Raw genomic sequence first — 27,990 nt, 5'->3', positions numbered from 1 at the left:
AGGTATCAATCCCCTTATTGAACTCAAACATATTTCCCAAAATCCTCAACTGTTCCCTTTAATGTTGCCATTGCCATTACAAAGTCGCCTCTTTTTTCTCACATTTACGAAGAGTATACAGGGTACATGATATGTTGCCCGGGAAATTCGATAAATCATTTGTTTGCACCAAAGACCAAAACAGTGTCAGTCAGAAAAAGCTCTTAAACGAAAGCTGAGTGATGTAAGCTGGTCTTTTGTTTTTGCTCAGTGTGCTTTCAGAGTCCAGACAATCCGGCTCTGCAGCCTCAAACCCAAACTAGAAGCGTTTTGCTTTCCCACCAGCTGCTTATTTACACGATTCCTGGTCACATTGTGATACGGCTTCTCTCTCAGCGAAAGATTAGGAGGTTTCATGGATCCACTGCCTGTTTTTATCCCCGCTTCCTCCCTCTCTGTCTCGGCCTCTCCTTCTCCCCTCCTTCTGTGTCTCTCTCTCAAGCATGCTAATGTCCTTCTTGTTGCCTAGGTAACTATTATGGGACCCCCAAGCCGCCAAGGCAGCCCATCATTGGGACAGTGATTCTCAGTGATGCAGGCTCCCAGCAGTCCACACCAAAGCGCACCAAGTCCTACAATGACATGCAAAACGCCCGAGTAGTGCCTGCTGACGACGACGATGACGACCAGGCCACGGAAATGAACAACAGTTTTACAGGTGAGGGTGTAGCAGCACCTCTCCAGCCTCTGTGTTTGCAGAAGTTTTCCGGAGATCTCTCTGTCCGTTGAGTATTCTCCATCTAGTTTCCTCTCTAGTGGTCGCTTGTTTGGGAGTGTGTGCCCAAGATTAGTGTGTATGTTTATGATCCTCTCGCCTGCTGTACGGCGCTGGGTGTCTGGCGGTTACATCATGTCTTTGTGATGCTTACTCCTTTTTTTTCTGTGAGCCTCCAAACACTGCCATCTGCCTGTGAGGAGGGGTGCAGTGGAGCAGGAAGCAGATTACAGGCCACACTCACGAGATGCATCTTTCTTCTCTCGGCGCTGCAGGCCTCACATCATTTCTAACTTGTATCTACATCTTTCACTTTTTTCTTGTTCTTGCTCATTGAATTCCCTCCAGCCCGTGAGCATCAGGTGTTAATATTCCTGCCTCAGGTGATAATTTTTTTTTTTTTTTTTTTTTTCCACGGCAACACATCTCTGCAGCGTTGTCATCTGAATGTGAATCAATCCTGTAGTATATACCTAAAAAGAAAATAGGTGAGAGTATGAGATTTTTTTTTTTTATCCCAAAGCGTCAGTGTTTCCCACCTTTTCTTCATTCCATTGAGTGCAAGAGACGGTGGGGTTTTTTTTCCTCTCTCTTTTCTCGGTGCTGTGAATGAATGTATGCCCTCTCTGTATCCCCCTGCCAGGCTGCCAGAGTGTTGAATTAGCATTTGATCAACCCTGAAAAGCCCACGGAAGTAGTGGAGAACAGTGGGCCAGAACTGGGGAGCCAGTGGGAATGGGGGGTTGGGATGGCTAGCTTGAGGAGAAAGAGGCTTATGGGCGGAGAGTTACAACAGGGTGGGGGTGAAAAGAGAGTTCGAGAATTAGCATGTTCCTGGGGCCCTTTCAGTACACTGGAAATGGGCGGGAGCCAAACTTCAGATAGGGGGAAGGGGAAGTAGTTTGAAGTGGTTAAAGTTGCATGATATGTGCTAAACAGTGAGCGTGTCTTCTTATTGCATCTGCTCTTTTTCCTGCATGCACTGCGACATAAACTTTCTGTTCTTTTCTGGTGTTTCTTGTCGTTCTGTGTTGTGCCCGTTGTGTGACCCAGGATCCTTAGTGCGTAGTCTCTTCCCCTCTCCTTTGTTGTGCACAGGTAACCCTAACGAGCAGGACGAGAGCCGCGGCGGCATCCTCCGGCCGTACCCCGCACGTGACAATGCTCCATCCTGCGGTCTGAACAATGCGGCCACCTCCACCTCAGAAAGTGGGCAGCAGACCCTCGCGGAACCGCAGGTCTCCCCAGAGGACCCGCTGGGACCGCTGCCCGATAACTGGGAGATGGCCTACACTGAGAGCGGAGAGCTGTACTTCATAGAGTATGTATCAACAACCTGCAACATATTACAGTTGGATCTGCTGCACACACTCTTTGCACTGCCTGTATATGCATTTCTCACCGCAGCTCATACTGTAGTTGGTGTTTTACCTGCACTATTATCCCTTTTGTTCGTCCAGTGGCTTGTCTTCCCCCATGATTTGGTTTTTAGGCCTCTCCCCAGCCAACCTGCCCAGCCCCCTGGGTGCCACTGCTTTCCTGTTAATCCCTGCATGTCCCGATCTCTAAAGGAGATCACATCCTGATCACCTGACTACCTCCACCTCTCTGTCCTCTCTGCAGCACGACAAAGGCACACGACCCGGACATGGCTGTGCATTTTCAGAGCTTGTATGTTCATTTCTGCTATCACTGAATTACAGTTATTTCTTGTTTAACAATAGAGGGAAAAGTCTGCTTGTTTATTGTTGTTCTCGCGCCTGTGTCGCTTTGTTATTGTCATTTCTCTTCGCAGCAGATGCCTGCTGTCCTCTGTAAACTTGCTGACGCGGTTTACTTTCTCGTTCTTGTTGATGCATTCATGCACCCCTGCTGTGCTTTTATGTGTCGGTTTGATGGCCTGTGTTGAATTGTTCTGTTGTCTTGTTTGTTTCCCTTCAGCCACAACACAAAGACCACATCATGGCTGGATCCTCGGTGTAGAGACAAAGCTTCAAGGCCTCTTGAAGAGTGTGATGACGATGGTAAGAGGCTATACATCATTACTATGATAAAAAAGTACATTCACACTTCTGGGTTGTGGTTTAGGAATCTGAAGGTTGGTTAGTGCTCCTCTTGTGTACCGAGCGCTGACTGGTATTCCCTCCTTCCCTTTCTCAGTAGCGTATTTATAAAGCATGTCATATTAGATGGTAAAGAGGTCTGGTAGCTTGTTGTAATCCACTGTAGTTCCAGAAAATGACAGGTAATCTTGGAATATTAAGAGAACTGTCCTTCAGAACCGGAAGGTAATCCAGCCACTCCACATGGAAGAAAAGTAAAAAAGGAAATATTAAAATAGTGGCTTAACCATTAAAAGAGCCAACATGTTTCAACAACTAGGTCCACAATGAGCCGAAGGCAACATGCATAAAAGATCGACTTCCTACACGGCGTGAACTCCTGCACACTTTTCAACTCTGCATGGATAGATTTGTACTTTCCCTCGAATTCTCCAAAAAGTCCAAGTGTTTTTTAACAAATTTCTCAATAGAATCCTACAAACTTGGAGACTGGAAACCACCAGAAGCCCATTCATCCTCGACTGAGCCATACATGAAGGAGATAGGTGGAGGGCAGAACTTTACACCTGGAGCAGACTCTGGCTCAAATTTGGGTACGATGGAAACAAACCGTTGAAGGCTTACGCTCCACCTCGGAGTGAAACAGCGATTACTGAGTGATTGATGGATAGATTTTATTAAAAAGTCGACTGTTCAGTCACAAAGACCTTTCTCAAAACTTCTCATTCTCCAAGTGAGATCGGGCACAAATACAGCCAAGAACTGAATTATGGTCCACAGTCACATGCAACAGCTCACCAATCAAGATCCCCATCAACTTAATCAAAATGAAACACTGGCTTTTCAGTACAGTACACACAAGAAATGGGTCAAGCCCTTATTATAAGATCATGTGTTTTTTTAACAATAACAATGCGAGTATTTTTGTAAAAACCTATCAATGCAGAGGTGATAGTGTGTGCAGGACTTTACTTCTGCTTCTTTACTTCTTCATCTGAGTTTTGACAGTTTTGATCAGAAGATTTGTTGGTTTGGTGTGACAGGTGTTCTACATTTGCCTAACTGTAAATAGTTGATTTAGTGTCATTATTATTACTATACACACTGAAGAACTTGACACATTATTCCCAAATACATCTGAAGGTTTGTTCAAGTCATGACAGTTCACGCTTCAGAAAACAGATGGCTAAATTGCACCATCATGTGGTTGAAATATAGAGTGACACGCTGCGCCGCTCTACATTGCTCAGGTGTGTTTTGGATGTTGTTGTTGTCAGTTTTGAAACTAAGGTGTTTCCCTATTTGCCTTTTTCCCCAAACTGTCACCTCATTCTTTATTTACTCTTGATTTCCTCCATCTCCGACCCGCCTCTCCTCTGCTATCCATCCCCCTCTTCTGCTCTTCATTTGGTTTTCTTTGTTTCATTCTGCTTTCAACTTGGAGAAGAAGGGATACATACGGAGGAACAGGAGGCCGATCTTGGTAAGACTGCTAGATTTTTGTTTTGTTTAAAACAAAGTGTAAGCTGACGATTTTTATGAGGTTACGTGACGGTTATGAACCATCCATCTCTGAAATGGATTTTCTTCTGTCGACACTGTCTGAAATCCAAGCTTCTGGATTCTGTCAGGAGGCCGCAGGATAAAAGATATCGGCAAGGAATTAAATGAGCTTCTGAGCGCGGCCGGAGCTGTATAGCAGTGTTATAATGTTTGTATTTTCTGCTCTACCAGCTCGTGCTCTGCATGCTACAAGCAGAGGGTTTGACATGATAGATGATTGTGCCACCTGCGGAGAGCGGTGGCGCATATCGATAGTTGTTGGCGGTAATCTGCTCGAACAGCAATATGACTGAAAAAGAGGAGAAGAAGAAGAAGAGTGCGAGTATACAGCGCAGGTTTCATAAAATCTAAAGAAACAGGGCAGCGATGGATTCAATATGTTTCTTAGACCCCAAGGATACACACAGAGAGCTGTAAATGTATACAAATCTGTGTCTGTTTACCGAGAAACTCCACAGAGCGACTCCACAGATTCCTGCACAACAGAGACGGATTATGTTTAGCGATGGTAAATAAATCCATCTGACGTAAACATGTTCATTTGTTTGTTTGTTTTATGCATTTCTTGCTCTGCTTTTCTAGAATTTCAGCCTGTAATAGGGCCCCGCGGTGTCAATCCCTCACATGTGTTAGTCTGTGGTTCAGTTAGATGTTGATGATCACGAGTCTGATATCTGCATCTAAAGTCGGCGTCTTTTTCTTGGATAAATCAGTTTGCCTTTGAAGAATACCAATAATACTCCTCACCCTCACAGTTCATAGAATGAAAATTAGAAGTGTTTTGTTGCTGCTGATTCTCGCCCTGTAATGGACCTAGAGTTCAGCCCCAACAAGGCCTCGCATGTCTGGCTCTAAGATTTCATTACTGCTGGCTGCTCAGGTGCAGACGATCTGTGATTATTGATTGTGAAATCCGACCTCTTAGAAAAAAAGTGTTTACTGGACTTCGGAGAGGCCCCGCAGTAACACAAGGAGGTAATGCCTCTGTCTGGTATCAGATGCGGCGAGGAGGAGGCCAACAATTCGGTGGGAATGTGTCAGTTTGATAGCCCTCGTCTGTTCATAGTGTTTTGTTGTGTGTTTGAAGAGTGTGTTTAAGCGGACTTGTTTGAAGTTTGCAGCCTCTTTGTTTTCACATTTATTTAGACATAAGGGGCCAAAACAAAGTGGTTGGAGGCAGCAGGAGATGATCCAGGTCATAAATTAGTTTATAAGAACACCTGCTGATAGGAACGCGGGCCTGACATGTGAGTGGACTGTTAATTAAGGAGCCAGTTTGGGGCTTGAAAAAATGTACCGACATTATTAAAGGGAGCATTACAGGCCACAAAGGTACTGTAATTAGATACAGTCGTTAAGTTTTAAGAGGCGAGAATTTACGGGAATCCAAAGGCAGCACGTTAACATGCCAGAAGGCGAACGAAAAGACAATAAAACGGATCCAAACTCTTATACAAAACTGTGAAGGAAAACATTAAAACTGTGTTGGAAAGCGCTTTGAGCGGCCAGTAGACTGGAAAAGCACTATAGAAATGCAAGTCCATTTACCATTTAAAATTCATTTTGACCCTCTGTTGCCATAATCAGAAATGTTACATGAGAGAGAGATATGATATCAACTAAACTTTGCAAATACATATGAAACACATGTACTGTAACTGCAGAATAAGACACTAAACGTTTGGAGTGGAACCGACAGCACTCTCACTCAGCTCTGCTAATGACCGAGTTCAAATCATTGTTATTCTGCGCTTAATGTTGTGTGTGTTCTGTTTTTCAGAGCTGCCTCCAGGATGGGAAAGGATAGAAGACCCAGTGTACGGGGTGTACTATGTAGAGTAAGTTCATCGCCTCAGGGACACAAAGAAAACCAGGGATTCTTCAAATTACAGGGTGTCTACGCGGAACACACTTTAAGCTTTTTAAGACTTTTTCAAGATCGTTTTTGACAAAAATGATAAATTGTTTTGTTTATATTATTCAAGCACTGCATTAAGTCAAAGTTTACGTGGTATATATGTGATCCCATGTAGAGGAAGGTTTTCAATTCACTTCGATTAAACCTTTAATACAAACTAAGGGGCCAGATAAAAAACGTGACATTCCATAGAATAAATTACATAGAATAATCACAATAAGAGGTGATGGTTTCAAAGAAGAAAGGAGTTTTGTCATAGAAAGAGACAGCTCTACATGCACACATTCTCATCACAAATTCTTCCTCTGTAAGTACAAGTTTATGTGTGAGAAAAAAGCATATTCAACAATTTTGCCCTTACACTTCGTTAATACATCTGGCCCCCAAAATGAATATTAGAAGAGAAATATATTTTGACAATTAAGACCTCACAGATTAAAACGTAACACTATCCAATGACTGTAAAGGCCTTTTAAGGACCTGTAGACACCCTAAATTAAAGATCGGCTTTCAAATCTGAGGCTGAAACCTCACACTGATAAAAGCACATTTGATGGAGCTTTGACTTACTATAACTAATTTCTTCTCATTTTCTAATCAATCCTGACCTGTCTCCTCTCCTCTCCCTGTCTGCCTCAGTCATATAAACAGGAAGACCCAATATGAGAACCCAGTGTTGGAGGCGCGGCGTCGAAAAATCCTGGAGCAGCAGCAGCAGCAGCAGCCGCAGCCTCCAGAAGGTGAGCGGTATATTCGAGGTTCGTTTCCTGCCCTGGCACGGCACCATTTCTTTCTTTCTTCATGTCTGTGAGCGTCATGTCCTTCTTGTTTGTCCAGTGCTGTACCGGGTTTGGGCCAGACTGCTATTCTCTCTTCCGAGATTTGACGTCACAAAAATGTGACAATCTTGATTCCCTAAAAGAGAGCTGGCCCAAGCCTCGGTGACGTCTTTGGTGTTTAGGTTTTTAATTTATACAATTTCAAATCATAAATGCTGTACATCATTGTGTATTTTATCATTTAATTTTGGTTTGCAATGAAAAGACGAGGAAGAGATGAGGGAGCTGCAGCATCTGAGATGAACAGCTAATGGGGGCTATTAAAGTACTTTAAAACCCTCAGCGCCCCAGTTGCTGCAATATGCGTCACACAAAAACTGATCAACATATTTTTAGATTCAGTGTGACTTCCACTCTCAAAGGACGGTATCATGCCCCATGTCCATCGCAGATAAACATCCATTAATCTGCTTTTAAATTCTCCCAAAAATATTCTCCTTACGAGGCCAGAACTTGCCTGAGAATCATCATGTTTTCAAGTTTCCTGCAGTATTAAAGTAATCCAGTGGTAGTTGTTGGTGCATCCCTAGATACTTAGCAAACAGGAACTCCTGATAACTAATTCGGCAGACTTTTCATGGAGCCAATTTGCAAAAGAGTAGATAAAAACAGGGCTCAAGTTGTAGCCCTCAGCTAACTACATGAATCCATGGCAACTTCACAATTTGTAATTTGCAACACAATTTGTAATATATGGCCAGAATTTTTGTTTGAAACATGTAAAACATTGGCTAACATTATCAACAGAAAGTTGAAAGATGTCTACTGTAGTTAATATGTTAACCAGCTAGCCCTGGCTCATTCCATCTAGGAATACCATTTTGCACCGACAAGAAGCGACAGTCTGATCGCCTAGTTTTAGCTGGTAGATAACTTTTATTTTCCTACTAAACATAGAAATACAACCATAAACATTCTGAATTCAATTCTTTCTCTTTTACTGAACTAAGACAAGCTTCATTTCCTCATTGATTCATCATAAAACACACTTCATTCCAAACTTGACATAAACTAAATATAACAGTCTTGGTTTGTCTTTCCACAATCACCTCTGGGGTGGTCAAAATTAATCCTCAATTCACAGAGTAAGATGTGAAAGTATTCTAGTTCTACACGCCGCTTTCACCCACTCTCTGCCGCTTCTCTACCGCCGTTCGCCTCTCTCGTACGTGCCTGCCGTGTCTTGTCATCCCTAAAGAGCTTCTGTAAATCACCTCCGTACTGTCTCCCCTGTTGTCAGACTGACCTCAGTCGGTCTTGGAGGCTGGTTCAGTCTCACTTCGGTGCCCAGCCGTGTTCACACTCACATTAGGTGGCCAGATCTAGTTGAGCTTGAGTTCCCAGTCCAGACTAACTCTGGGGCCGCCGGCTCCACGGCTAACTGAGCCATGAGCCAATTAGCTCACAGTAGCTAGCAAAAGCCAAGGATAGCTAGCAAAGAACAGCAGTTGTAGATAACTCTGGGGATACTCCGTCCCATTTGGTTTTCGGAGCTAGCTTCGAATTCTGGCCAAATTTCTACAAATTACACCTTAAAGCCCTCTGAACATTTACAGAGTTGCTTATGTAAGACAAAGGATTATAACAGGAGTGACTACATTCACAAATAGTAATTTCTTTCATGATGCATGATCGATATTTTTTGACAGCACTAAGCGTCAGATTGTCACTTATGTTTTGCAAATAACATTATTTTGCTACATTACCGCTGAAATCAAACACACTTGAAAAACACTGACACTGAGTATCTTCCTTTTAAAATATAACACTGGTGGAAGCTGCTAAAATAAGCTTTACAAATGTACAATGGAGGTGAATCAAATGGCAACATGTGTAATATCAGCTTAAATATTTGCTCTGTGTCCGTATGTGTCTTGCTGTTAAGTGTTTATTCGTTTGCATGTGTGTGGCATGGAAATACATCTTTCATGTGGAGTGTGTTTCCATTAATGTGTTTGTGTAATTGTGTCCGTGCAGAGTGGATAGAGGAGCACTCCTCAGCAGCGGCTCCGTTAGCAAACTATGCTCCAAACCACCTGGAGACCTACAGGGATCCGCAGGTCCCACCAACTCTACCTCCCGGCCCTGCAGGAGCCAAACGTAAATCTCCGTCTCTACTACTGCTTGATTTTTTTCTTTCTGTCATGTCTCGTGACATCGGCCCAAAGATAAATCACATACAACATACAACAAAAGTGATCTGATTTGGTTTTTGTTTACTACAAAACGTTGTTTTGTTTCTCGAAAGCAGAAGTATGATCCTGATCTCAGAGACAAAATAACCACCATATGTTCAAAAGATTATTTAGGAATGTTCAATGTAGGATATGTGACTGGACACAAGGCTAAGAGTTGTTTCTCCGACGCTCTGCAGGAGGAAAGCCTTTCTTCACGAGAAATCCAGCAGAGCTTAAAGGAACCTTCATCAACACAAAGCTGAAGAAGAGCCGTCGTGGCTTCGGCTTCACTGTGGTCGGAGGCGACGAGCCAGATGAGTTTCTGCAGATCAAAAGTCTGGTGCTGGACGGGCCTGCAGCAGTGGATGGCAAGATGGAGACAGGTGCAGTACTAAACCACCATCCACAGGGGGCACTGTATTCATATAACAACACAGACACACACACACACACACACACACACACACACACACAGACACATAGTAATGTCCTCCACTACATTCATCCACTTCTTGTGCTGCTTGTTGGCCCAGTTCCAGTGTCCCCTCATATGCACTCAGTCTCCAGAAAAAGTTCATAAGGGCTCGGGGCTTTCCCACCGTGAATTCAGGAAGTGCATAAGGGGTCTCTGAATTAATTTTCAGGACCTTCATGCACATTTACCATACTGTAAGTCTGCAACTCTGCAGACTCTGCCTCAGGAAAAAAAACATTATGTAAAGCGCTGATGTTGAAAAAGTAAAAAAAAAAAGGAACTACAACAGAAAACATGCAGGATGACATTTTCCTGTTGATTATAAACACACGCCGCTAATCGACACTGCATACTGTATGTGTTTGTCTTGAAACTGACTAAATTTTTGCTTATACATAGAAAACAAACAATCAACATTCTGTTCAATCATCTACATACAGCCTGAAATATTAGCCACCTGCACTTCACTGTGCATGGACATGTCTCTGTCCAGGTAATGTGATTTTTACAAAGTGCTGTCCCAGCTCCTCCTACAGCGCTCGAAGCCCTCACACTCTCCTGAACTCACACAGTTACGGTGATGTCACAGGGGATGTCCATCAAAGGGGGAACTCCACCAATTTTACACATCAAAGAAAGTACTTCTGAAAATACATAAAAAAGTTATATAAAGTCTTTTGGGGCTCCAGAGGGAGCTGTGTGAAGTCTGATAAATTGCCTCTAGTGATGTCATTTCAGGCCGAGTAGGGCAGGACCGAATGCTAATAAAAAAAAAATCTGGGGGTTGTGGAGTTAGAAAGAAGTGAGGTTACCAGACTTCTCACGGCTGCATGAGCTGCTACTAACAGAACAAGCCCGACGGTCAGACCAGACGATCGGTAATGCCGGCGCCAGGTTTGGATGAGACAGACGAATGCATAAAAAAAACACAAGGCGGTATCTCTGCTTCCGGCTATATCTTAAATCTATGAAGAAGTTTTTATATCTGTGAGGGTCAGAGTGTAGTATGGGTGGCCCGACTTTGATTCTGAAAATTTAAATCAAAATAAGCTTCCATTTTCAGTAACTGAAATTCAAATCAGGATCTGCAATTCTCTCTTATATTCTTATGAATGGAGTGGAGAGTTAAAAAAGTAAAACTGAAACGATCAGAGGTCCCAGTGAAAGTTTTTTTTTTTTTTTAAGCATTTAAATAGAAACTCCAACAGCAGAGGCAGAGAAATCATGACTTATTCCTTTTTATTTTTTTTCTCCACCCCGCCTACTTGCGCACGTCCAGAGAAAGAAAAAAAACCACAAATGCACGAAGACGATCAGCTGAATGGTACTACGGCTGATGATATCAGAGATCCTTTATTGATTAGTTTGGGATATGGTATATGAGATATTTTACCCATGGGGAAAGAACTAAACTGAACATAACTGACACATTTACCAGTGACTCTTTACTGATTTGTTTGGGAAGAGTGTTTACTAAGGAAAGGTATGAGAAACTCAACTTAAAAAAAAAAAAAAAAAAATCATGCAACAGTCTAACACCATGGCATAGCTGCCTGTAGCAAAAAGATGTTTGAACCGAATATCGTATTGAATCATGACCCTAGAATCAAAGTCAAATCGATTTATAGTTTTTAAGAATTGTGACACCCTTAGCGATCAGGGTTTGAGGGTGACATTAGAACTGGGCCACACATCAAGATTGCAGGGGGTTAGATCATATCCCAGCATACATTTTGTCGGTAGTGTTCCTGCTTTATTTCACACATCTAGAGAGTAATAATAAATAACACCTACAGTGTGAAAAAACCCGGATTTATTCACTTCAAACCCCAGTAAATAGCTGTTAACTGTGTAAACGATGGCATCACTAATGTGTCATTTTCCCTCATGCAGGTGATGTGATAGTCAGTGTGAATGACACCATAGTGCTGGGCTACACCCACGCTCAGGTGGTGAAGATCTTCCAATCCATCCCCATCGGTTCCATGGTGGACCTGGCCTTGTGCCGTGGCTACCCGCTGCCCTTTGACCCTGATGACCCTAACACCAGCCTGGTGACCTCAGTGGCGATTTTAGACAAGGAGCCTATCATCGTTAACGGACAGGAGACGTTTGATTCACCTTCCAACCAGGCCGGACCCATAAACGGCATGAGGGAGCCGCGGTCGCACAGCCCCTCGGCAGACGTGACGTCCAACAGCTCGCACGGCTACTCCAGTGATGTGGTCACACTGGCCTCGTCCATAGCCACCCAACCCGAGCTGATCACTATCCACATGGAGAAGGGCGACAAGGGATTCGGCTTCACCATCGCCGACAGCTTGACGGGAGGAGGGCAGAGGGTAAAGCAGATAGTGGACTATCCACGCTGCCGTGGTCTAAAGGAGGGAGATATTCTAATGGAGGTCAACAAGAGAAACGTCCAGAATATGAGCCACAATCAAGTGGTGGACCTGCTGAGCAAATGTCCCCGAGGCAGCGAGGTCACCATGCTGGTTCAAAGAGGTATGTATTACATCTTGATGTCAGATATTTGTCATCAGGGGCGGATAAACGGATGCAGGAAGTGAAGTTTTGACGTGGAAGGATATGTGATTAAGCGCACAAAAGAATGCCCTGTTGTCTGCTGAAGAGACAACAGCTTGAATAGTTGGCATGGGGAGAGAAAGCAGGAGAGAAAAGTGAGGAAGAGAGTGGGCGACGGGATGAAAACGCTCGGGCTGGATGGGCTGAAACAAGGAGAGGCGCAGAGACGATGGGCTGAGTTAGCATGGCAGTCGATGAGCAGCTGAGTGTGGGAAGGAGTGGGAGGCTGGGTAAAGAGGCGAGATGGATGAATGAGAGGGGAGGGGAGGAGGAGCACATTAGGTCAGGGGCTCGTATCTGCTATGAATACGGATGCTGCTGAATTGGGCCTCAGAGACTTTGTCACTGTCCACGTTTTGCTGTCATCTTATTTCGTCTATGTGATAATTGGCATTGTGAAGGGTGTGACTTCATTTTGAAAATACCGTATCTGGAATGAACAAGTGAGAGTATTCTGTTGTCTTATACGTTTGCTATTTTTGTGTTTGCTTATGTAATCAGATGTTATTAAATGCTGACTTTTAATGGCGGTTGTTGTTTCTCTGGTTGCCACACATGCCACTGGAATGACCCAGAGATAAATGTTTTTCTCATTGAAATGTCAAAACAAAACAAATTGTTTGCCCGAGTGTGAAGTATCCGCGCTGACACTGAATGACATTCGAGGTCCCTCATTTGTGTCCGGTCCTTATTGTTGTTAAATTGCAGTCCACGCCAGCTGACCCAAATCTCTATTAGTGGCAGGTTGGAATATGCACCCAACATCAATTATGCCCTCTAATGAGTTGACCTTGTGCACTGCTGCTGGAATAACGCTCCTTATTGTGTTAAATGTCAGCATCATTATGGGCCTGTGACAGTGTGCCTCGACAGAGAGAGAGAGAGAGAATGATACGGATACAGGGCGGTATTCCTACTACCAGAGCATAGAGGGAAATGTACAAAAAGAGCAAGGGCAAGACAGAGAGGAAATAAAGGGGAGGATAAGTGCAATGGAGGCTACAGGAAGTCACTGAGGCAGGCTGACAACAGCATAGATCATCTCTTTTAGCTTTGACACCAGCCTGTCATCATTATGAGGTCAGGTGAATGCCCAACTGATGAGGAAAACTACAGAAACTACACAAACACACAGGCAGCCAGGAGTCAATATTTAGATTACCGATACTGCTGTCTTAATAGTTAGATGTAGTATTGCTTAGAATTTGAAAAGTAGGCTTTCATTTTACTAAAGAAGTGACTTTCTAAAATGTTAAATGTCCTCAAAACACCAGTGGCTGTATGATTATTTAGCTGACAGAACATTCTAAATGGGCAGGATTATGGTTTAAATGGAAAAAATTGTCTGATCAAAGAAAAAGTCAAGAAGAGTAAGCAAGCTTTCAGCAACAGCAGACAACTGACTCACTGTATTAAGGTTTGATACGCAGCCCTTAGATGTGGATCTGGTATAAAAGATGCAAATGCAAAATGGGAAAGGAGTCTGATGTAATATGCTTCATAACTTTGCTGAGATGTTGAGCTCGCATTTTGCGATTTCGGAGATGACAGCTGACAGTCCCGAGCAAAATGTGTGCAGCAGTTAACGGTGACATTGAATTGTGGCATGTGGAACAAATATTAAGATTCCAACTTCTCAATTAAGAGGATCTGCTTCTTTTTCGTTCAATATCTCTGTACATTGAATGTCACCATTCATGTCTGTGTGTCTAATGGACCATTAGGCACACAAAAAAAGCAATTTGAAGACATGACCTTGCTTTCTGGGGAATTGTGACGGACAGTTTTATTATTTGCAGACGTATTTAACTTTTCTACTATTCAGTTTATCCTGACTGGAATTAGGGGGTCTAAGGCCGAAGGACGGAGGATGTAGTTCAAAGGTTGTGATTTTAGATCTATATAAATGAAGCTGACTTGACTACACCCATTTAATTTACTTGATCAATCCTATACTAGACATCACAGATTAATCAACCCTGAAAACAATAGCTAGTTGCAGCTGCACTCGACAATAACAGTTCTTGCGTGCTCTGCTTTCCGTCTGAGAATGATGCAGTGACCTTTCAAGTGATCGCTTGCAGCTAGCGCATAATCATTCACAAACAACAATTATGGGAGCTAAGAGGAGCAAGGTAAAGCAGATAAGAAGAGAGCGAGTTGAGGATGAGAAATAGGAGGACCAGGGATCATGTTTTGAGAAAAGTGGAGGTGGAGGATTAGAGGAGAGAGTGTGAGATTTGCTGAACAGCACTGGAAGTTCAGCGAGGGGAGCGTGTACGAGGGGATTGGTTTTAGAGATGTAGGAGGAGAGGAGGAGGAGGAGGAACAAGGTGGACTTCAGCTATGGGAGAAGAAGCCTTAATCTGCTCATCTGTGACTCATCAATCTCCGCTGTCTGACTCAGAGTCAGCAGAGGCAGTTTTTAAAGGAGGGCTCACAGCACAAGGTCAAACAAACAGAACATCACACAAGGATTCTCCACAGGGATTGTTTTATCTCAAACACGACACTTGGCTTTCGTCTCCCCCAGCAATTGTTATTTTTTTTCTGATTTCGTATCTAATTTGCAGTAGATTGAGACGTGTCACAGAAGTGTCACAGAGGTTGTATTCTAGCAAAATATTAAATGTTATAGTCAATCTTTATAGCCCAAATCACAATGTGTGTTTACAATGACTTCCGGGTAGATCACGCGTCCGCTTACATACAATTTAATGCTGTTTTTTTTTTCATGATGTTATTTCAAAGTATATACATCTCGTTCATCTAAAATGCATGTTTTATGCAAAGCTCGTACGATTTCGTTTACAGCAGTTTACTGCTTTGAAGTGACTGTTTTTGTAAGCACGACATCAAAGTGAATCGGTCCGTGGCGCTGACAAAAATAAAGTAGCTTAAGCTTCAAAGGTTCAAACTGAGTCGTCTGCGTGGAAAAGAGAAACATCTCGGAAAAGTAATGACTAGTTTAAAGAGTACCTGAACAAAAAACAATGCCATGCAGGCACTCGCACATTTTTAAAACCAGGAAGGAAATATACTGTATGAGACTCAGCCTGTCATAAAAAAAGCAAATCATTAAAAGAGTAAACATCTTTCGGCCACTAGGTCTTCATCGGGGCTCCAAACAAGAAAACAACATGGTGTGGCTACACCTATTGTAGCCACAGCCAATAGGAGGACGTCGTTTGGTCTGATTCATTTTTGGGATTTCAAGAGTGGAAGCATTAAAATATCTTAGTCTCAGGGAATATATATGTTTTACATGTTTCTGTATATGATTCCGTCTTTATTCACAACCCACTGTGTTATCCAATGGGTGTCTACTTTCTGCGTTTAGTGTATCTGTAAAATCTTCTTTCCCTGTGTCATTCCATCTTAGTTTATTTTTTTGTTTCATTCTTTTCAACCTGTCATGTTACTGGGCCATTGAATAGGTGTAGCCACACCAGGTAGTTTGGAGCCTTGACTAAAAACATGTTGGCTTTTTCCAGAGTGGTTTGTCTTTTATTGATCTACCCATTGTACAAAAAGGCTTTTAAACATTTCCTTTCCTGTTCCATTTTCTTTTACTTGCAGGGTCTGGGTTGCCTTCTTGTTTTGGATAGGGAAAAAAAAACATCTTTTGAAACACAACAACAGCTCAACAGTTCATCCCAGGAGGCAGCATTGCTCTGAACTGAGCAGTGTCAGTGTAGTTTGCTTGTGGCTAATCTCAGATACGTACACAGCTTCACAAGTGTATTCAAATGTGTTTTGTCACAGAGCATTTGCAGAAGGCGGTGCATGTTACCTTAATGCTCAATGCAATGGCAGAGTGTGTCTGAAACGAACAGAGACACATTTTCGTGTCTGGAACTCGCAGCAAACGGTCTCTTAGTTCCCATTCTGTGGTCGGCGAGCCCTGAGAAGAGGGGAGACAGGCAACGTGTGATTTGCGCGATTGAAAAAAGACAAGAGGTAGAACAGGTTGGTGTAGTAACGGAGGAAGTACCTGCTAAAGGACTGTGTGGTGAGAGTTGTTTAAAAGAAAAAAACAAGCTTGACAAGCCAGATGGATGTTTTTTTGAATTCATTGTCAATGGCTGCATCTAACAACACTTCACAAATGTGTGAAATGCAAGTGTGAAGGCGCAGGATCCATTTTTATCTTTCTGTAAATTTTGCAACGCTCTTCGCAGTTATCCACCTGTTCAAACTACCTACTATCACCTACAGTTCTAGTCTTGGAAATTGTATTAAACCAATAAAATTTTAAAGACAACATCTGGTGTGTTTTGACACACAGGATCTTCCCCTGTAAAGGAGGCCAGGCCAGCTATGACTCCCCCATCTTGTCTTCCCATCGTTGTTGCCATGACAATCGTGCACAGCGCTCCTGTCCCCGGAGAGACAGAGAGAAAGAAGAGAGAAAATGAAAAGACAGAGAGAAGGGATATAAAATGTAGAGGAAATTAAGGTACAGGAATGAAATATGATGGTAGACGAGGAGGAGGAGGAGGAATGGGACAATATAATTTAGAGTAGATGAAGAGGACTTGTGGATAATAGGACAATCTTAGAAGTAGAACGAGGACAAATGTTTATGGGTTCAGCTCAACAAAAGAGAACATTACTCATGTTGCACACCGTCTAACAATATATGTAGAAAGCGTGGAGGAAGGGCCATTCTCTCGCTCTGTGTGGGCTCTGCAAAGACCCACCAAGGCCACAGCTTCAACAGCATATTGAAACAGTGGGCCACTCATCACGCTGCGTATTCAGCTTGTAAAAGCTCGTGCTTTTTCAGAGCTGTTGCTCCAGGATGAAAAAAAGAATAAAAAATCTCCCCTTCGTACACATACGCACTTTTGAAGCCATGCAAGCAAGCCAACCTCACATTGTTCTTTATTTCACTGAACAAGAAACTGAAAAATATTCAATCTCAAAAATGTAATCTCTGTGTGAGAAGTTTCTTTTTGAAAGCCTTGAAGGACATTTTTTGAAAGCTAATCAAGACAAAGCACCGCCTGACCCATTTCTTTATCACCAGCACACACACATTTTAGAGGCTACTAAAGAGAAAAAACTAAAGCTCCTAATGCCAGCTGATAATATGAACATGTCTTTAAGGCTTCCTGTTTTGAGTAATTCCCTCATAAGCACATTTCTGTGTAATTCAGATAGATATTATAGTCGTAATTCACTGTCTGCTGTAAAAGAAATAAATGAGCCTCCACCAACACTGATGCTTAGAGCCAGTTAAGGTCACCAAACAACTGACGGCGCTCGCTTTCACTCCCAATTTGTTTACTTCCCGTCTCATTTGAATAATAATGGACACAGTCTTAATCATTCCGGAAGAAGGTTGCCTCGGATATAATAACATCAGGCCTTTACACCAAGCCAATCTTGCATCCTCAGTCATCAACTCAGTCTTTTTAAATCCAGCGGCGCTCTGTTGTGGGGTACTGAGCAGAGCTTTACCGTCATTCAGCAGCTTCAGCAAAGTAAAAAATATCGGGATTATGGCTCAGGAGCATAATGTAAATGCTCCGTGTGTCTGTGCGTACCTGCATCCTCTTCAATGTCTGTGTGCTGTGCATAAATAAAAGCTCACCTTTTTTCATACCCGACTATGCTGGTAGTACATCTGAATGGCATGCATGAATTCATGGATGCCTCCACACAGTTGCGTGTGTGCAGGAACATGCGATTCCCGAATTTCTTCTTCGCCAAGCTTCACCTGCTCATAAATGTTACATTCAGCCAGATTCGATCAACTCTGAATCGCATTTATGCATCAGCTTCACAATGCCAGAGTAAGTGTTAACGACTGCATCATGCATGAAGATGCGTTCACACCACGCTGCATTTGTTTCAGCTGTTCTAGCTGACGCGGTGGATGAATGTAGAGTTTGGGTCGAACTACGTCCATTCCTTGAATCTTTAGTCTCCTCCACTTCCAGGCCCATATTTATTAGCCATATGGCCGTAGTTAGATCCAATTTCTATACACTTGAAGGTAATCATGTCGACCTCGTTGCCAGTTTGAAGACTTTCAGAGGTTGTTTCAAAGTGGAAGCTTTTTATTGACCTCCTACAACGTGTAATTTAGGGCTCCTGGGTCATATAACCTGCTGTTGTAATGGAGAAACACTTATTATTGACATCTGACCTTCTCCTGTGTGTGTGTCATTCCGGGGTCAGACTCACACAAACACACAACGACGTTCACCAGCAGCCGAGATGCTCCACTTGCTCAAGTAACTGGCACCCCATAATCTGAGGAAGAAGAGATAGGGAGAGAGAGAGGGAGGGGAAAATAGCGAGGATAAATTATGAATCGTGTAGAGAGAGGGGCTTTGCAGCAACAGAGAGTTTTAACATTTAATGATTTTTTTGCCAATGCAGCAGAAAGAGGCTAAGATGGATGCTCGCATGTTATTGCATGTCTTTACGTCGTTCTATTAATAGTTCCAGTTGTGTTTTTTTCTCTCTGTGCACTCTTGGTACCAGATGTTTGACTGCCTATATGGCAGAAATGACGGTGAATGGCTCTGCATTGGATCAAAGGTCTGGCATTAATGTAAATGGGCTGCTGCTCACTCCTCATATTTAACAAATCAGACGGCTTCGACTGTATACAAAACTACTTGATTGCCTTGGCAACTGCAACTCTATGTCCTGACTCTGCCTTATGTAATTTATGCCTTAATTTGTCTAATTTTATCTAAACATACTGAGCTGTATAGTAAGTCGGGGGAAAGAAGCATTGGAGAGGGAAAGGCATATTCTTGGAAAGCGGTGCGCGGGGTAAACAATCACGTGGAATCTGAATAGGTTGGTGTTAATATGCTCGAGGTTGAGGAACCAACGTGATGAATCAAATGTTTGGGGTTGTGATGGATGTGAAGATAAAGCAGTTGAAGTGGGAATCTAGATTATTCCCTACACTGGTATGCTGTGAATCCTCTCCCCTGACGACCGGCTCCTAGTATTAATATTTCATTAGCACAAATGAGATTGATCTTCTTGGTGACTCTCTACAGTAAGTTAACTGGTGTGAGAGAAAGAGAGAGGGAGAGAGAGAGAGAGAGATCGAGGCAGATAGAGGGAGAACAAGTCATGTTGCACGGAGGATGAGGAAGGGGAGGGAAAAAAGGAAGAAAAAGGCAGAGAGAGAAGATCAGCTTCTCAATGTAAGCCTTGAGCAAAGCACAGGGAGTGGAGAGGAGAGGAAACAGCTCTGTAGTTGCTCAGAAGATGTGCATAGTAAGGCAGAAGCTCAGGCTTTCCTTTGATATGACGCTTGAGCTGCTGAGCTCCGTTCTCAGTGGGTAATAGTTGAGATTCTGCTGGAGAGCTCATGGTTAGAGACAGCTGGCAAGCGGGCTAGAGGGAGGGGGTCCGGGGCTGCTTGTGGGGACCTGTAGCTCGGACAGGCAGTCCGGAGCCGATGCAGCATAAGTCAGCCTGTGTAATGCAGATAGATCAGTTGCTCCTCTTCTAATAGCACGGGTGAGAGCGCCGAGTGGAGCGGGATACAGCACAGGGGGGAGGAGATCACTTGGATTAGTGAGCAGCCTAGCGCAGTGTGTTGCTCAGAGAGAGAAAGCAACAGAGAGGAGGAGGAGGAGGAAGAGGAAGAGGAGAAGGAGAGAGACAGAGAGAGAGAGAGAGACAGCTGGGCCAGTTGCGCTCTGCTCTGCAGCAGGAACCAGGGTCCATTCGTTCGTCCTGGGGAGTTTTTTTTTTTTTTTATCAGAGGGGACAAGGGAAGAGCACAGCAGGTCATTAATGCTCTCTCTGTCTCTCTGCCGATGTTTTGCAGGAGTGGTGCCAGCCAAGAGGAGTCCAAAGCTGGTGGTGAGTACTCTTTTGTGTGTGTGCATGTTTTCTCTACTGAGTGAAAGGAGCGCTATTTAAAGACCAAAAGAAACAGAGATGTCACATCTAACTCCTGTTCTACGGTTGTGCATCCCGAGCTTCATACATCTTCACGTTTTATCCTGCTGCCACCATTTCTCTTCACTTTTCTCTCACTCTGCCACTTTGACTGTTTTTTTTTGTTGTTGTCCTCTTGTTTTCCTGCCTCAGTGTTGGCATTTCTCTTTGTTTTATCCTCTGTGTTTCTCTCTACATCCCTCCTCTCCTGCCACGCTGCCATCCTGTGACTGATTAAGCATAGCCTAGGCAGAACAGTGTAACAGTGACCAGCTGTTGGGGAGGGCAGACAGCCACAGCCAAGGGAAGAGGGGAGATGTGCACGAGACAAAGATAGGAAAAATGGATGTGAATATGGGAAGGGAGGACCAGTGAGGAGATGGTTTGTCCCTCAACAGTGAATCACTATGATAGCCCACAGATACAGAGGCTAACAGACAGGGAGAAGGGGGCAATGATGAGAGAGTGAGCTGGAAACAAAGCAGAGGGGGATTGGGGAAGCTGGAGGAGAGATTGCAACAGATTGCAATGTGACTCGTAGTTGTGATGGATAAGAGAGGAAGGGGAAAGAGGATAGAAAGAGGCAGAAAGACCAGCTGTGTGGACGAGGGTCCCTGCAGGGACGGTGCAGTTATTCAGGAGTTTAAAAAGCTCTAAAAACGCCTCCCCATTTTTACGACTTATCTCAACCTGTAAAAGAAATCAATGCAACCTCAGAAAAGATGCCCCTGCAGCTTTAAATTACTGTCACCCTAATTCACCCCTGGAGAGCCGTTGAGTTATAGCAGAATGGCGTGTCCTCCGGACAAGCTCACCCAAGGTCAGTGATGGGTTCAATTCCCACCACTTGAGTAGAAGAAAACGTCGTCCAGCCTCTCTCGACTGACATTTAAACCCCCCCCCCCCTCAGCTGACTGGATGTTAGAATTAGGATTAGTTTGAAATGGTTTCAGTCTGGGTTGTGGGTGTTACCTATTCAGGTCACATGGCACAGAGGATGGAGGAGAGATGGGGGCTGTAAGGGGGTCGGGTGGGACCAATAGTGGCACTGCCTGACTGTCACTTTGGATTAGTTTTCCAGTGAGGAAAAGCCACTTTTCCCCCCTCTGTGTTATGTCAGTGAAATGTCACGCTGCATGCGACGTCGTGTCAGCCCAGAACAACCATTTTGCCTCCAGTTCAGAGTCTAAATAAATGCTCACAGTAAACTCACATATGCGATAGAGACTGTGCTGTCTCAGCACATTAAGCAAGTCTCGAGTGATCAAATGCGAAGTCAATTTTGCATGGCTGTTGTCCTCATTAGGAAGCATTACTGAAAAATCTGACCCTCATCTCGTACAGTGTGACGAGGGAGAGACTATGCCGTAGCTTTTCTACCATTTAATGCACTTGTTTATTATTCATATCAGATAAAAAATGATCCAGTTGTCATTTTGGCGCCTTTTCGGTGTCAGTAATTGCATTTTCTCTGTAAGGCTCATTCATCATAAAGCTGTAAAGTGTTTTGTAATGGTCTGCTCATAATAACATGGTGACATGTATATTTTCTGGTTACAGAATCAGAATACAAAGATTGCAGAAAACCATAAGGTGCCGAGCAGTACATTAACATGCTGTAAAAAAAAAGTAATGGTAGTATATGTTGTTTAAGCAGCTGTTCAGATCAAACACAGCCCTGTATTAACACAATACATTAAGGTTTATTTGTGGGCATGTGTTGCTTAAAGCACTGGTGAGAAGAAATTCAATAGTTTGAGTGACAGATCCAGAAATTTAAAGGCTTATCAGGTGCCAACATAACCAGAAAAGTGAAAATCAGCAGTCATTCCATTGTTTCTTGTGACAATCATTAGGTAAACAGAAGAAATATGGTGTTCACATTTCTACCAGGAATGTGGCCTAGCACGTACAACACTGAAATAGCTGGGACACTGTGCCAAACATGATACGTTTGCTATCCTTCCTGAATCCATTGAAAACTCCATTTATCGGATGATGTTGCATTCAATGCAGCCAGGGAATTAAATTGTCTCCTGCCAAATGCAGCATTTATGTTGCCTGTCCAAGGTAAAATCATCATCATGGACATATATTACTTAGAGAATAAGGTTATATAAAGATGTGATATATTTCATAGTTCTACCACCAGGTACCAGTAAATCAATGTTTACCATTCTAAAGCAATCTACATAGATTTCAGAAGTGACAGGCCAAAAGAATTAGCGACCATTTAAGTGTAAAAAACTTTTTATTTCACTGTAGCAACAAAGCACTCACAATACTTCTCTCCCATCCACCAGCCTTCTTCTCTGCTGTTGAGATTTTACACATTCATGTTTTAATTGGGACCAACCTTGATTCTATGCATAACTCCCAAGCAAGGGACTCTCTGCAATAAACAAAGATTCATAAAAGGCAATATCTTTGTTCATTAAATTTCCCTCACATTTCCATCTGTCTTTGTCTCGCAACCATGGAAACCAAGTCATTTCTCCTTACACTCCAGCTAACGTTTTTTACTGAGAGATGTTCTACTGCAATGTCTAAAAAAGATGACCTTGGACGCGTTTTTCTTCCGCTTTGTCCTCCATCAACACCTTTCTCCCTCATCTCTTCTCCCCTGTATCTCACTCTCATCACTGACTCACTTATCACTCTCACTTTTTTCTCCTTTCTCTGCCCTCTACCTCCGTCTCCTGCTTATATCCACCCCCGTCCCTTTAATACGTACACCTCTCACTCTCTCTCTCTGTTTTCTGTCCACCCAGCATCAGTTAGAAAGGAAAGACAGCCAGAGCAGCTCCCAGCACAGTGTGTGCAGCCATCGCAGCACCCACACCGATTCTCCCAGCCACCCACCCTCTGTCATGCCCAGTGAGGCTGTGGCTCCCACTCCTGCTGCCCCCACCCAGCCTCTGCCAGGTCTGCCCCCTCAGGACCCTGCAGATGGCACCCTCACCCTGCAGAAGAAGCCAGACCCCTTTAAGATTTGGGCGCAGTCCAGGAGCATGTACGAGAGCCGATGTGAGTAGAACTCTAACTGATTTTTACGAATTTTAAAGCTTTGCTGACTTTACAGTTTAAACAGTCGGAGAGATGTATCCCCAAGCTGTATGTTATCAACATTTAAACCTTCTGTTAGGAGGTCATCTAGCCAGAGAGAATCTCTTTAAATCGTCGAGTGACTTACCGAAAGATCCAGGGCGATACATTTTTGTGGATGTCAATGTATGTAACGACTTATTTTGAGATTTCCTTCTTTAGATATGCTGTTGGTTGTGTTTTGTCATCATCTTACAGAGCCGTTTCCTCTTGTATCTAGTCCTTATGACGAGCTAAGCTAACCAGTCGTGGGCCCTAGCCTCATTTTTCACAGACAGACATGAAGTTGGTATTGATTAGAGATGCACAATATGGATTTGTTTCAGCCAATACGGATAAATGATAATAACCTGCTTCTCATTGCAGATACCAGAAAGATTACCAATGATTTCACATTTTTGCTGTGCTTTGTAAATCAACGACTGCAATTTGGCCTGATATCAGCTGCCTTCTTTTGCATGAATCCATTTCACAGATACCAATAAATAGCCCATAATACAAATGTCCCAATATATATTGTGCATCCCTAGTACTGCTCTTATTAACTAAATTTCAGCATCAAAATAGAAAATACCAGGACGTGTGTCAAATCATTCCTTTTAAATATTGGGGCATTTTATTGTCTTTGGCATGTTTTATATCTCCTGCTTTTCTATAAAGCATTTTGAAGAAAAAAAAAAAAGAAAAAAAAAACCCAGGGTGCTATATAAAATGTTTTGGGAATTTGGGAAGTTGAATTAAGTATTGGCGGTCGGGAAAATATGATTCAACAGTAACTGATTGGAGGATTGCTAGTGTTTTAATTTTGTCCACTGTAACAGTTGGACCCTGGAAACATCTCCGAATGCTTTGTTTAGAGTGGATTCACGAATGTATTTCTTCAAATTGCGAAGCAGAGAATACAGTGTGTTCCCCACAGGACCAATCTCTGTCTATGTGTGTTTGTGACCGCTAATGCCTTTTTGTGTGTTTGCTAAACAACTGCGCACTCAGTGAGTCACAACTGATCCTGGTGACAAAAGGTGCCTCCAAGAGGGAAGTGTCCTTGAAAACACACGAGTGCTAGCTGATGAGTGGTTTGATCGCGTGTGTGAGCGTGTTTGCGTGTTTGCATGTTTGTTGTTTTTCCTGCATATCATCCAGGGCGACCTTAGCCTTTTAAAATCATGTTTAAAAACTGACCAAATTTACATCAGCAGCAACCAAACAGCTTGTCTTACGCCCTGTTCAGTCACTGCAAAACAGACAATCCAAAAGCCAAAACTGGAACACAAGAAAGTAGGCAGGCTCTCTGTGAGAATCCTCAATATCATTTGCAGTCAGGGCCTATTCTTACATTATTCATGGGGAAACACTGTAAGGGTGTCAAACCGCTTCTTTTCTGTTTCTAACAGAGGAGTCTGCGAGAATAGGAAAGAATCCTCAAAATAGCGGGTTCACTCGATTGCTCTGGCTGAATTACATCTGTCAGACCTCCCTGTACTTGAACTGTAGGTGATATTCAAAGGGAGAATAGATTGTATATGTCATCAAATACATCTCAGTGTTGTAAAATGACTATTTTGTGATTGTAGAGAGGTGGCAGGGCTGTCGTGTTAGCTTGTCGCATGTTGTGTTTGTTGCCAGCCAGACATGGACACGCCGTGTTTCGCAGCGCTGGTGGTTAATAATCACGGCTGCCTGTAGAATCTAGGACTGCTGCTGATTAAATATTAACTGGGCCCGGAGAGGGCTGCTTTAAGCTGCGGCTGATTGGTATATCTGTTTGATAACCCCTGAAGGAGCTGCAGCCCCTTTTTGAGTCGGCGGAGGGGGGGGAAAGAGGGGAGACACAATGAAACAAGAAAAAGAGAAGGAGACAAAGACAGAAAAAAGAGGCCCAGATTCTCCATCTTCAGCCTGTCATTGTCTACAAGTGTGTGATCTGTCTAGACTGCGATCGATCTTTTTTTGGTGAATAGCATTAAATGTCCTTTTACTTACTTAGTGTGCTACGTAAACTTACCAATAGAGTAATCCTAGCAAACTACATATCCATGCTGATTGGACACATTTCTGGATTTTTTCTTTATAACAGAAAACAAATCTTCTCCTAGCTTTGTATCGCTGCAATTTTGGTAGTATAGAGACTCTTTCTGGAACAAGTGAAGGGACTCGCATGGTCTGTAATAAGCTGTTCTCAGAAACATATTTCAGTGTAGTGTTTAGTGGCAACAGTGAAAGTTTGTGGACTTGCAGTATTGTTCCTGTCTCGTGAAAATGGACGGTGAAAATACTCAAATATTGACCATGGTTTTGAGCAACTACAAGCTACTACCTGGCCATCTTGCTGTTTCCTTGTTTCAAAACAGATGGGAGTGCTTACTTGTCCAGTGCGGTGCAGTGCATTCTGGTCGTTCTCCAACTTTTGAGCAAAAGGGAATACCATAGCCCTTTTTCTCTGCCCATATAGCACCAATTTGAACATTTGCGTCTTTTTACTGCATAGACCAGAGGTTCCCAACCTTTTTGACCACACAGATGCAGAACAAATATTATAATCTATTCTGTCATTAGCTTGTTAACAATGCAATGCATTTTAGTATCATACACTTTTAAACATTCAAATGTTAAATGAAAATTATTCACCTTGTGTTATGTAAGTAAAAGTTTGCCATTTCCAGGAAAATAAATAACAAAACACAGTGCAGTACATAAATGGCAGTTACATCAACCCCCTTAGTACCTACTGGGTTTTTAGTGGTTGGGAACCCCGAGACAGTACAGTTTAATGAAAGGGTCCTCTTTTCAGCTGAGATACCTTTGAATTGACGAAGGCAGATTCCAAGGCAGCATGTGTTACGGCTAGCGGTATGGCAGATGTAGAGCCTGTGCCAACAAAATTCTTATCGCAGAATTGTGTTTAAATGGTGTAAACAGAAATTCATAGGCTATTTCAAGACTGGCGTAAGTCTAGAGGGCACTCAAAGATTGAGAAAAAAAGATCGCAATTTAAATTTCCTTTATATTAATTGTGTTATTATTTTTTGATCACCCTACCTATAGTGATTCATGTGCATGCTGCTTACACACCAGTTAACGCATGCATCAATTGAGCGCAGAATATTTCAGTGGCAGTACAGTGTGACTGAAAGAGGAGCTTTTGGGAATTCTGCTCCCCTCGACATTACGGCGGTGTTATCTGTTTCACACAGCCGTACCTCTTTCTGTTAGTTTACACTGAGCTTTGATCGCTCAGCGGAGGGTTAATTACAAGTTTAGCCAAAGCAGTTAAACTTACACCAAGCACATAATCGGGGGAACCGGAGAGCTGGAGCTAATGGGTTCACTACTGGCCTAACGCGGCAGCCGTGTAGACAGCAGGCAGTGCATGAAGAAATGGCCTGTGCCGCCTGTGCGGACTGGCCCTGTGGGCTGAACAGACTGACACCAAATTGCCTGTGTCCTCCTCCACAGTCTGCTCTGTCCATGGCGGGATGCAAATGTGCAAGGATCTGTGTGTGTGTGTAGGATGGAAAGGAGGAGAAAAAATAGCCAGAAAGTGAGGCTGTACATCCGTGTGTGTGAGGAAGGTTCAGGTATAAATGGGGGCTAATAATAGGGATCGCCATTGAGTACCTTTTCAGACTACAGGTCTGTGAGTATGAGAAGGTCACAGCGTGAGACTTGGCAGCCTAGTTTGTTGTCTACACATGAGAACAAGGAGACAGGGGAAGGAGCAGCTGTTGAACCTGCCTGCTCTCATTCTGACGCTAATAGAAAACACCTTATTGATCAGCGAGTATACAACCTGAAGTGGAGTTTTGGTAATTGGAAAAAAAAGGGACACATAACTTGTTGATTACAGCAACAAGCATTCATAGATTAGCCTACAAAGATGCTAATCAGTCAACACTAAGCGGAGCCTGAAGGTCTTTGGCGTCCTCTTACTGTTTCTCTTGTGTTTTTCAGTGCCAGATTGCCAGGAGCAGGACATTTTCCTCTGGCGGAAGGACACAGGCTTTGGCTTTCGTATCTTGGGAGGAAATGAACCCGGAGAGCCTGTAAGTATCCCTCCGCCTTTGAATCCCATCAACAGTTAATGAATTAAAACAGAGAAACAATCATATAATGCTCATAATTTGAAATCTCTGAATGCTTTGTCCTTTTTTCTGAGAATGCCCCAGCTCTATAAATATTTTGTTAGTTTTCTCTGTCTTTCCTCCTGCTTTTCTGTTTTAGTCTGCCTTGAAACCAGAGTAGCAGAGAGTCGTAACACATCACTCTGTCTCTATCTGAAGCTGTTGGTCTCCGGAGGATCATATAGACAGCTTGTTAAGAGAGGCAAAGGCCTTATCCTCAATCCCTCTGGTTATGCGCCATATATTTGTCTTTAAAGGAGGGTGCAAGAGCGAGAGTGGAAAGCAGATATTGAGGAATAGAGGGAAATATAATGGCAGCAGGCTTCAGGTCCACCCCACAGGAGTTAGTACTTGTTGTTCGTGCCAAAAAAATGCTGGGTGGTAGTTTGTTGCTTGTTTCTGTCAGAGCTTTGTGTACACTCCCACACAGCTCCTAAAGCACACAAGCTTCTCCATAGCCCCA

The 27,990-nt window shown here is 43.2% G+C and overlaps 1 protein-coding gene and 1 long non-coding RNA gene across 18 annotated transcripts in view; one reads left to right on the top strand and one right to left on the bottom strand.

Annotated features, from left to right (window-relative positions):
* The window catches only part of LOC115585715 (uncharacterized), a 120,357-nt gene that overhangs the window by 56,590 nt on the left and 35,777 nt on the right, over positions 1–27,990 (bottom strand). Inside the window, exons 3-5 of one of the 4 annotated variants that reach the window (XR_003984751.1) lie at positions 18,533–18,639; positions 16,169–16,279; positions 33–3,054 (exon numbers count right to left, since the gene is read on the bottom strand). This is a non-coding gene — a long non-coding RNA (uncharacterized LOC115585715). Of the gene's footprint in view, positions 1–32; positions 3,055–9,336; positions 9,730–16,168; positions 16,280–18,532; positions 18,640–27,990 lie in introns of those variants that run through there. The other 3 variants (XR_003984750.1, XR_003984752.1, XR_003984753.1) reach the window with 3 other exon arrangements.
* Positions 1–27,990, top strand: part of LOC115585712 (membrane-associated guanylate kinase, WW and PDZ domain-containing protein 1-like) — a 106,543-nt gene that overhangs the window by 65,627 nt on the left and 12,926 nt on the right. For 2 of the 14 annotated variants that reach the window (XM_030424308.1, XM_030424320.1), the window contains exons 4-17: positions 509–697; positions 1,808–2,075; positions 2,378–2,425; positions 2,696–2,778; positions 3,288–3,410; positions 4,262–4,300; positions 6,161–6,218; positions 6,938–7,056; positions 9,115–9,237; positions 9,512–9,697; positions 11,683–12,294; positions 20,189–20,223; positions 23,073–23,328; positions 27,358–27,449. In XM_030424308.1, the coding sequence (XP_030280168.1) occupies positions 509–697; positions 1,808–2,075; positions 2,378–2,425; positions 2,696–2,778; positions 3,288–3,410; positions 4,262–4,300; positions 6,161–6,218; positions 6,938–7,056; positions 9,115–9,237; positions 9,512–9,697; positions 11,683–12,294; positions 20,189–20,223; positions 23,073–23,328; positions 27,358–27,449 (2,231 nt within the window). The remainder of the gene's footprint in view (positions 1–508; positions 698–1,807; positions 2,076–2,377; positions 2,426–2,695; positions 2,779–3,287; positions 3,411–4,261; positions 4,301–6,160; positions 6,219–6,937; positions 7,057–9,114; positions 9,238–9,511; positions 9,698–11,682; positions 12,295–20,188; positions 20,224–23,072; positions 23,329–27,357; positions 27,450–27,990) is intronic. The other 12 variants (XM_030424318.1, XM_030424321.1, XM_030424309.1 and 9 more) reach the window with 11 other exon arrangements.

Source organism: Sparus aurata, chromosome 7, assembly GCF_900880675.1.
Source record: "Sparus aurata chromosome 7, fSpaAur1.1, whole genome shotgun sequence".
Classification (NCBI taxonomy): Eukaryota; Metazoa; Chordata; class Actinopteri; order Spariformes; family Sparidae; genus Sparus; species Sparus aurata.
The sequence above is the reverse complement of the archived record's forward strand: the minus strand, read 5'-3'. Positions and strand labels throughout refer to the sequence as shown.